The sequence below is a fragment of the Zootermopsis nevadensis genome, unplaced genomic scaffold (genome assembly GCF_977971745.1).
Source record: "Zootermopsis nevadensis isolate Lab colony 2312 unplaced genomic scaffold, Znev_1.0 Znev_ptg000020l, whole genome shotgun sequence".
Classification (NCBI taxonomy): domain Eukaryota; kingdom Metazoa; phylum Arthropoda; class Insecta; order Blattodea; family Termopsidae; genus Zootermopsis; species Zootermopsis nevadensis.
Window position 1 is genome coordinate 3397388 of NW_028259152.1, and position 11390 is coordinate 3408777.

An 11390-nucleotide genomic window follows, 5' to 3' on the forward strand; every position below is an offset into this window, starting at 1 on the left:
CCATACTGCTGGGCTAACACACAGAGTGTTCTTTCTGTTTTTAAAATACAATCTGAAGACGGTATTTATTACCCTACTAACACACAGGGACTCTGTACTACTTGAGTTCATCGGATGTATTGAAGGTTTTTCTTCTTCTTCGTTCTATTCTTTTACACTAACGACTTAGTCACGCTGCCTAATAGGCATAGGCTTATACACGATTCGTTCGCCGCTGACCTGTTTCATCCCCGTTACTTATGAGAAAATTTATATTTTGGACTGGAATACTGGGAACGACCCGTTCTTCAAGTGCCTGAGCACTGCGGGTCCCAACTTTTCGTTGGTTTTCATCTATAGACATTCGGTAGGACTCCTTGGTCGAGGGATCGACCCGTCGCAAGGTCTCTACCTGTACACAAGACAGCACAACACAAAAAAACACGGACAAACATCCATTCCTTGAGTGGGATTCGAACCCACGGTCCCGACGACCAAGTGGCACAAGGTCCACGCCTCAGACCGCGCGGCCACTGCGGACCCCTATATTTTTGGACACCTGATAGAACTCCCACCGCAGGGTACAAGGCAAGACAGGAAATGCAACGTTCTGAAATTTAAGACATTGGGGTATGCTTGATAAAAGGCCGTATGAACAGAGTGGATGCTCAACGCCTTCGAATTTTTTGTTACAGTTCCACACGACCTATGAAAATTCCTCATGCTGGTCTTCTTTCAAGTGTTTAGTATGGAAATACAGCACTATCGCAAAGTATGGCGTGCATTAACCAACAACAAGCCTTATATTGTTTTGATTGTTTACAACAATTATAAACACATTTTAATGGACTACAATGAAATGAAGGTATGGAATAAGGCATAAGATAAAGGGAAATTGCAAACTTATTTCAAATTGTCATTACAGTACTTTACATGAAACTATAAACATTCAAAATGACTATTTGTTGTATGCAAAACTTCTTGACATAATTTTGAAAAAAATTGCATTTTAGATTATCTTCACTTTAGATGTTAAGACACTTGAGACTTCAGTGCAGGACTGTAGCAGAATGTAGTGTAGTACAGGAGTACCAAGGACTACACAAGTCTGTAATCCTTGAAAGTAAACTATCAAAATCCCTAAAGAAATTAAAATATTTAAGATGTGTAGTGGCAAATTACAAGGCGCAAAAACACAATATTTGACCTGACTGAAAATACAAGTTCAGTCCTTCATACACAAACATGAATAAGCATTAAAGACATAATGATTATGGAAACAGTTTATGATAAATGCACAGGGGGATGCCCTGCACCTGCCATAAGGAGCAGATGTAAATTTCCCCTATCACACATTCAACCTGTCAGCATATGGGTTCAATGTCAATAACATGTATAGTGAACACTGGCAGTTTTATTTCTAAATACATCTGCTCCCAGTATTTTAATATTGGTAACCAGCCAAGTGAGTGGTTTACCCTGTCTATCAGTGAGGAAGTTTCTTATACATTTCTTTGGGAGTATACTAGACATTGTAGAAATAACATATTAGGGAACAAGCAGTTTCTTTAATAATTCAAATGAAAATCAGGATAGCCAATTATATGATTATTTAAATCTTATTGGTAACACAGCAAGAGATTAGAAAAACTGATAAATAGTTATACAAAGTTCTTGGATTATGATATACAAGATGAGATTTGAGGATTTCATGGCACTAAAAATATATATAGTTTGTGGTCTTCTGGTTTATGATGCCATTTAGTCTTATCAGCAGTTTTAGTTTTGGAGGAACCTGTTGTCTCCATCTTCAAGGTAGAAGTATTTCAGGTTAGAATGTGGGTAAGTTCTTTAGAGAAGGGTGGTCAATAGGAATGGAAATATAAAGGCCTTAAAAATGGCAACTTCCTAGGAAAAGGAGCAATGTGCAAGACCCTTGTATGGCTCACTAACTGAGTGGAAGTGCATGCTGAAATGAGTGCCAGGAAAGGATGGCAAATGGTACTGAATAGAAACAGAGCAATAAAAGCCCTGAATAGGCATGACTTCAAGAAAGTTCTAAATTGTGCTAATTTTAAGAAAGGCCAATCGTTAATTGGACATGAGCAGAGCAGAACTAAGTAGAAGTGCAGTCAAGGGGGAGTGGCCCTTTTCAGGACCTTTCCTCTTCAATTTTTCCTCATTCCCATTGGCCACCCTTCGCATCTTCCCACTCAGCATGCACATTCACTTGGTTTTCTTCTGCCTGTAATCCATTTTAGTGTAGTTGAACCTTTTATGGTCTTCCATGGAAATAACTTTTTCAGGGCCTTTCTTCTCCTCATTTCCTTTACCTCCCTCTTCCTATGTAACAATCCCACATCCGTGTCTCCAAAATGTTGGTGACCACCTAGATTATACCCAAAAGACAAACAACCCACACATTGTACATAAGGTTGAATAATCAGTTACATAAAAACAAACTTCGATCTGGTGAAATAATTTTCACCACTTGTGTCAGATTTTGTCTTTGCCAACAACCTATAGGTTCCAATACAGGAGTATGATCCATAAAACCACAAGTTTCCCTAAGTATATTTTAATATATCTGACCAGTAAATCTGCTCTTAATTTCTTTATGAATACAATTCTAATTTCTTAGTGTCATTTCAAAATACTTTATTACATTTTTAAAAGTTCATTAGATGTCTTTATATTGTGATTTTGTCCTATAGTCTGGTGATGAAACATGTACAGTTTACACTGTATTTACTTGTATATGAACTACTTTAGTATCTAATAGTACTTCTGTTCTGACCCATTTGTTGAAGATAAATGTGATAAAGCATCTCCTGATTTCAAACCATTTGAATAGGAAATGCATCAGGCAATATTTATTTCCATGTACATTACTACAGGTTTTGTTAAACAAATTTTAATAAGCCAACTAGTTTCATGGATAGAATGAATTCAATAACATCTGAAACAGTTTTGTTTGACAACTATCAATTTGTAGAAATTTACAAATGTGGAAATTATGTACAAAATCATCAAAGTATGTCATTTTTAATTTATATTTTGTGCTAGCCGCCTTGTATAAATGGAACCATTTTAAAGGTAACAGGCATCATGAAATCTTCCCATAACTTATTATGTCTCGGTTTACTGTACCATGATATGTAGAAAGTTATAAAATCAGTAGAAAAATAGCACAAATTTCAAGTTCTAATATGCCATCATATTCCTTATCTTTTAAACAATTTGCAAATGATGCGGTGGTGACAATGACTAAACATCAGGAAAAGGACTTGTGGTTAGGTACTGGAAAATTAAAATATTTTAAATGCAATTGGTACAAAGATATTTTAATTAAATAAAGAACATCGAGCCAATCACTGAAGAATTACGAGATCAGTGCATTCACAGCAAGAAATAGCTATGTACAAGAATATCCCCCATAATGGTTCTCACTGACTGCAGCCATGTGCCATGTGAACTCTTTTGATTTTGTGCACACAAGATGTACTACAAATATACAAGAAATAAAAAGGACTTGCTGATTTCAAAATGGGACACACCATAAAAATGACCAATGAAGAACAAGATATACTTAAAAAGGGACTGGTATGAATTATTTTAGGACATACTTATATGATACCTACAAGCCTGAAACTTAGTCATTATGTAACACAGTTCAAACATGACCATTTTGATTGTGACCATGCAGCAAACAGTCCTGATATCACAAGCTAGCTAATGGATAAACTGTGTATGTGTGAGTTTCCACTATACCATAGTATAACACTAGAAGTAAAATAAATGTATATAAATGTGTGAAAACAAATATAACATATACACTAGAGACAGCAGATGTTGGTAGTAGTTATGACCAAAAGTAAAAATAATAATTCTAACAATAACCATAAAAACCACGAATATGTACTCACCAAAATTTCAACACAGGCCACAAAGACAAAAATGTTCATCTTTATGGCTTTACGGTTACTGGTGAAGGCTGCTTCATTTTTATTATTAACCCATTCACATTCATAAGTGTGGCTGTAAGCTCTCCTCTCACCCAACTGGCCATGGCCACCACAAGTGTACTTTACAACAATGCAAAGGATTACTTGAGGTGAATCATGGTGCAATCTGTGACTAATGTTGTGATACTGCTGTTTGTGACTCAGCCTTGTGAACCTGTAAGGAATGTGAGCCAATCACAGTTCACCCACATTTCCTCTGCTTTTACAGTCGCAAAGCCGAGTCCTGAACAGCATGTGGTTTAGTGAAGTGTTTAAGCTGGAAGTGACATCCAGAGAAAGTATTTTTCCATAAGTCACACATGAGGAATATCAGTTAACAATTACAATCACATTTAGATACATAAAACAAATGTTTAACATGGTTACATAAAAGAAGCACATCCTAATGAAAAAGCATAAATACATAATTTACTTTATAATATCAACCCTATCTTTATAAGTAGCTGTTAAAAGAGATGTGAAAAATTTATTTCTTAGGGCAGGCTATCTGGGGTGCAGAAGGATAAAGATGGGCTAACTATTCTAATTAAAATGTCACTATTACAAAAAAAATCCTCGAGTAATTTATACACTTGAAACATGAACATTCATGTACATAACAAGGAGTTCATTGCCATGTGAAGAAATCAATCACTGAACATTGGTCACAATTTTCTTTTTGGACTACATATATAAAAACAATGATTTGCTGTGACATGTCCACAAGCTAAGGCTAAATACTGGGTGTGTTCAACTAACAACACTATAGCATGAAACTCCAGCAGAGTTGAAATGTTACACCTTCATCAAGTTAAAAGTAAATTAAAAAAACAAATTACAGACATGCAGACACACAAAAAACTTAATTTTATCTTTTGTACCTTAGAAATGCTAACTTCATGGTGAAATATGAAATTCAATCCACAGAAGGTAAGTCAGATAATTTAGAAATATTTCAATTAACTTGAATAAAAATACAAATGAAACTATTATATAAGGTCTGCAAAGAAAATTAACAAAATTACACATATACTAATAACTAAAATAACTGTGAATAATAGCTCAAGAGCAATCAGGAGAGAACCTGTTGTCTAAATTTCAATTTATTTATTACTTTAGGAACACACTAAGTATAAGAGATGGAACATAAATAACGACAAAAAGCCTAATACTTTTAAAAGTCTAACAATTAATATATCACTAGAGCCCTTTAAGAAATACGTTTCGTATCATTTTAGCCAAACTATAAAGAATACATAATCAAAAATAAGAATATCAGTAAATGTTTGGTTTCTTCACTCAACTATGGTACCATTATTGGATTACGCTGTTGTATAAGCCAGTATAGTTCATATGCATAAACTGATCAAGGAATATAAAAGTAGTGCTTTACATTTTTATGTTAATAATCAAAATGAGTGTGAATTAAATCAGTAAATAAAGGAAAATTCTATTTCCCTGGCTTCCTTAGTGCCTCTATTCCACACTTCAATCACATTATGAAGACAAAACTCATAATAATGATAGTAAAACTAATGATGGTAATTGTACAAAAGAGTTTATTAAAATGGTTGTAGTACTAGTAGAAAAGATAAGACCATAGTAGTAATAATAATCGTCTTGTATATTATATATAAACATTCAACAATAACAAGCAATGTCTGTTAGATATGATACACACCAACACCCTACTCCAAGCTTGTGTTAATGTGAAGCGGCAACAGCACAGCGGGACTAGCATCAATATGTCCACTCGAGCGTCCCTACATAATAAAGCAAAATTATGTGCCCTGTGGTTCCCAACACAGACTTCTTACCACAGCACCCAAGACACTGAAAAGTATGATCTTCAGTCTCCTAAGGAAAAATTTCTACTGCGTGTTTTATTATGACTGACAAACTGCCAGGGTCAGGGGGAGAGGTGAGACTAAGACAGGTACCCTGGTCCTCCAGGTTGGGGGTTGGTGGCAAGGCTAACAACCTTGAAAAGGAAGATGTTTTGGACCTAACAAGAGGACCAAATGGAAGAGGAGAATTGAGGAGGCCATGGGCCGAATACGGACCAGAGCCATAGAAGAAGAGGAATTCAGTATAATTCTACAGTACTGATTAAAGCATGTAATGTTTAAATGAAAAGGTGTCATTACTTAAAGAAAATTAATATGCCATGCTAAAAAAAAAACACTGATGACACTTGTTATTCCAATGAAGTTCTTTTAATGCAGCATGTTGGATCTCTCCCAAAATTCAAAACTAACATTATTTCCTGTACATGAATTATACAACAAATTACTTTTATTTCATAAAAGTTTTCTCTGGTAAACCTTGTAGTATTAATAATGAAAACATTGGATAGAGAAACTGAAATGCATTTCTTTTTTCACTGACAATTTTCTCTTGTGTGTGTGATTTTAGTTGATAGCAGTAGGACTTGTGTTATTTACTAAGGCATTCAGAAGAAAGAAAGATATGGAACAGGAACAGGAATCATGCATATTATACCTGTATGTGACTCACATTCAAGTTTAAACCTCACTTGTTTCCCACTGAGCAACACAACTAGAATTGCGGACAGCTGGGAACCACTGGCGTGAGTAATATAGGCCTCTGAAAGCACTGGGGTATGTGTTTGGCATGTATGCATGATGATCAGCTGAGGAATGCACCACTGACTTGCGTGTGTGCTAGCATCAAGATATCCTTCTTCTCCTTTGGAAACCGGAGTTCTCTCCCAGCCAGACGTGCTGCCTCCAGCTCTCGTTCTGCTTGTCCAAGTTCTCTACCAAGAGCCCCTGCATTCTCCTGCTCACGCGCAATCCAGTCTAATGCCATCTGAGAGCGCATGTCATCGTCCAGCGCACGGTTTGAATAGTGTGCCACCACCTCCTGGCGCGAGCACTGGCGCTCCCGCATGGCCTTCAGGCTACCATTCCAGTGCAACAGTTGGAAAACAGTCATCAGCTCTTGGAACTCCAACATTGTGCGACCCTTGTTTGCCTCCAGCATGAAGCGGAACGCTCCAATACCTGTCTTTGGGTTGTCTGCCTCTTCAAGCTCTCCCTGCAAAAACAAATCATTTAAAATGATTCTCAACACTATGTTTCTGATGGTTTTTCACTATTTGGAATACACATTCAAAGACAGGCAAAGCTGCTGACTGGCAGTAAACTGCAAAACCACACACCTACAGTATGACCATTACATGGTACAACACACTGATTTGAAAGCATTAATATATGAAACACTCTCATATGTGAAATTTTAACATCTCTTCACCAATGGATCAACCCAGGAAAACCAATATACCAGTTCATCAATTTAAAGGTGAATAACAGCAATGATTTCATTTACTTTGAATGATGCTCTGGCCTCAGTTACAGCCTTTTCGATGAACTCGTCAGATATCTGTCTGGATGGATGTTCATTAAACACAGAATTCATTAGGGCAATCTTGGCAGCACTGCGTCGAGCCTCTGCCTTTGTTGGACAATTCTGTAAGCAGAAAGTGATTGATGTCACAGTATAAGCAACAAGGCAGTTCCCATCAAATTGTCCTTTATTAACGCAATGGTACAGTAATATTGCACATTCTTTTGGTTTAGCTATCTACTGCAACAGAAGTATGACTGATCATACCAATAAGAAATACACAATGATTAGATCAATCAGAACTGTAGTAATGATACATGTAAAAATGAGACCCCTAACATTGCCTGAGCTGTTGTGGTAGTCTGGACATGAAAGTCGGAAAAAGAAATGCATATGGAGTTCTGTTGTAGCAATGCCAATGGATGACAGTATCAAGAAACAAGTAAACATACCTTGTCACATCATTACACATATTTTCCCTTTATAAAATATATAATGAATCAATGTCCAGTCCTGCACACAAATATCCCATAAATTTAAGAGCCACCTCCAAAAACTAGAAGCCAGTACATTCATGTAAATTTATTCACAAACACTGAACTACCACCATGATGGAATCAGAACTATATGGTGCAAAATTAAAAACATTACATAATAATAAACATGAGAATTATATGCACAAAATTCTAAGTTCCACGGTAACCTGGTGCTCACGGTTTGTGCAAGCCTGTCTATAAGTAAAACCATATCAGAAAGCAGCCATGTTGTTAAAGAAATGAAACAGGAATACACAAAATCGTGTCCCAGTCTTCACCTGAAAACTCCCAAAACAGGATCCACCTGGCAGTGTAACATAGCAGATGTATGGAGGGCTGGATGATGGAACAGATTCATATATAACCAGAGCACCATTTCTCAAGTCTGCCCCACGTGCCTGTTTCATCTGCCAGAATTCCTGCAGAGCCTCCACAACATTAACTGAAACACAGCAATTATAATGTCTGTATACTGTCGACTTAGCATGAATTCCATGTTTTATGTTAGGGTCTGATCCACACATCACATAAAAATGGCATCTTGGATTAAAAAAGGACAGAAACAATATATATATATATATATCCGGAGATAGGGATTAGCTCTATCTAGTGGGCCCAACTGAGTAGGAACCTGAAGACGGAGATAGAGCCCCATCTCCGAAACGTCGTTTTACGTTTTTTACGTTTTATTACTAGACGATGGATAATATCCAAGTAAATTTTTATTCAGATATTAAGTTCTTTTACATTTATTTATTTGTGGTTTAATTAATGATGTTTCCAACAGCATTGAATGATAGGGTGATTAGTGAATGAATAGTAAAGGACATGGAAGAAAGCACCAATTCCAGCATTTGCAATGTATGATGTAAGGAAAACAATTAAGTACATAAACATCTGTAAAATTTAATAAAATCTATTTAATCAGAACAGACAAAATTAAAAAATCTCATCACACAAATAAAACAGGAAATATTATTAAATTCTGATATTCTTTCTTCTTGAAAGCTCCAACAATTTCATCACTATCATCACAATATGAATGTGAGTACACATCTTCAATTCCATCTAATTATCAAGTGAATGATGAACATAAGTGTATGCATAACGACTTATATTCATGACGTATACTTGAATTAGGCAATCATACAGAAACTGAATTACATTCAGGAATCTGCACCATTTTACAAAATTCTAATTATCCATATTCTATTTCTTCTAATTTGTTCACAGAACCCATGCAAAGACATCACAACAGGATATAGGACCAAATTATCTAGTGGTTTTAGTATACAGAGTAATAAGTGTGACTTCAGCAACTCATGTTCTAGCTTTACTACAAAAGCAGTCAGGAACCAAAGGTGGCATCCCTTGAAAGCAACAGTCCTCAGTAACTTCCAAATTACTAGCTGCAGAGCCAGATTTCACATGAAATTAACTAGAGTCTCTGTGGTGTGAAGCCAGAGTCTAGCTGCTAGAGCTAGGGCATGGCCTAAACAACATATATGGAGTACAAAAGTTGTTTTGGGGTCAAAACTTGTAACAGCAGCATGATCACTAAACTGAACTGATAGTTCAAAACTAAAGAGAACTTTGAAATGAATTTCCCGACACTTCCCTAAATGTCTACACGCCTTACAAGTATAGGTCATCTAAATTTATTAGCGTTACTATATTTTCCTGGCGAACTCTTTACCTTCAGTAGACTTTCCATGGCACCTTCCGGGCTCTGAAATGAAAGTAATGTGTAGCAAACTGCATTCGTAATCAAGACGGTAAAGAAATTGATAACGTCATTTTTTCAGGCATTCATTCTACATGCCAATTTTGCCTTCTTCAAGAATTAATCATTCTTTGTATTCTACCAAAAGTGGACCGTACAGACGAATTCCGCAGAAAAAATAACCCAACACACAATATCCTTGCATTATCATAATAGAACTAGTACATCTGGCAACACCTACACACTCTTTACAAGGAGACCATCCCTTGTTGCAACCACAAATGTGCACAAAGAGATGTCATTGCAACTGTTCGGTTTGTCTTATGCACTTTCTGACAGCTTTGTGATAATCATATGAACTCCACATATATGCCGTCCTCAAATAATGTGCCAAATATCTGGTGGATTACACAATGCATCTTCTGATGTTTTTCTTCCTTTGATACAGCAGAAGTAGGGGGGAGGGGACGGATGACCTTTTACTCACCTCTCATTGAGAAGTCGTCCTGTTGGTACTCAGAATGGGCAGAGGACGGGCGCACCCACGGCAAGTCTGATAGCACCATCATGTTGAACCCTTTGTTTAGAGCAACATGGTGAACATCGAGAATAAAACTGGGCTACTACATAACATGCACAGATATCATGCGTGCATTGTCTCGACGAACCGGCTGACAACTGACTCACCGCCACGCAGACGGTAGGCAGCAGCCAGTCACAGAAGCAGTGCAATAGAACACAACTAAAAAAAGACTAGGAAGGTCCTTCCCCCTTAGATTCCGTCCCTCCCAGCCCGTCGTCGATCGTGTACATAGCTGACACCGGACGCGATTACTTAGCATGTGCCCCCCCCCTCCTCCCGGACTAGCCAAGCCTATAGCCTCGAAAGCAAGCTACGAAGTACGAAGGTGTGGGAACAAGATGTTATTACACATTTCCATAATTGTTATTTATGATATGCTACATTGACAGTTCATTCGATTTAATGACATATAACCAAACTGTTAATAAAGCATGATTCACTTATTTTATTTCCATACAATGCGTCTAACCCAATATAATTTAATCCAAGATTTAGGAATCTATTTACGACACGTCATACCTCCGATAGTTGATCCAGCCTTCTTAAATAAAATAACCTCCAATCCTACAATGTAATTACGTTTCCCAAGCTACGAAATGAAGACCGAAAGATATATTGGTTAAAGGTGGATGAAACATCTACATGACGAATACAGTCAGAGTAAATATCCTAATTATTTCATCTAATGAGACTATGTCAGATTTTATTCGTGTTTAACAACACGATCTAGGCACATTAATTCGAAGTTTAAGATGTTTTTAGAATTTGTTAATGCTTTAGCATAAGCGAAAATCATCCAACAGGCCAGGTCATGTCTGTTCATCTCATATTTAAGCCGAAAAAGTCGTGCTGCTATCTGTCGGTGGTCGTACGAAGTACAGTTTGGACTATGTGGAAGTTTTACCCACAACACTCGCCCACTCTATTGTGCAGATAATTGTTTGAAAAATCGATTGTATACTCGGCTTGCCAAAAAATAGCCCACTTTCTTTGCGGAACCCGAAGATTCATCACCGTGTTCACAAAAGCTCACAACTGAACCCTAACCTGAGCTAAAAGCATCTAGTTCACTCCATCGATTCCTATCTCCCTAAGGTCCATCTTAACGTTATCCTACCTAGGCCTAGGTCTTCCCAGTGGTCTCCTCCCTTCAGGCCTCTGAACCAGTACCCTGTACATACCCCTCCTCTATATGT

The 11390-nt window shown here is 37.0% G+C and overlaps 1 protein-coding gene across 2 annotated transcripts; it reads right to left on the bottom strand.

The window, feature by feature from the left end:
* Positions 1-3307: 3307 nt before the first annotated feature.
* Positions 3308-10447, bottom strand: lft (Limb expression 1 family member lowfat). 2 transcript variants are annotated; one of them, XM_022057904.2, is made up of 5 exons: positions 10099-10447; positions 9585-9617; positions 8167-8330; positions 7335-7475; positions 3308-7043 (listed from the first exon to the last, which is right to left on the bottom strand). In XM_022057904.2, exons 1-5 carry the CDS (start codon positions 10178-10180, stop codon positions 6633-6635), a joined length of 831 nt encoding a protein of 276 aa, XP_021913596.1. In that variant the 5' UTR covers positions 10181-10447; the 3' UTR covers positions 3308-6632. The 2 variants fall into 2 exon arrangements, with proteins under 2 accessions (XP_021913596.1, XP_021913597.1); XM_022057905.2 differs by lacking the exon at positions 9585-9617 and having other exon boundaries at positions 10099-10446.
* Positions 10448-11390: the final 943 nt, after the last annotated feature.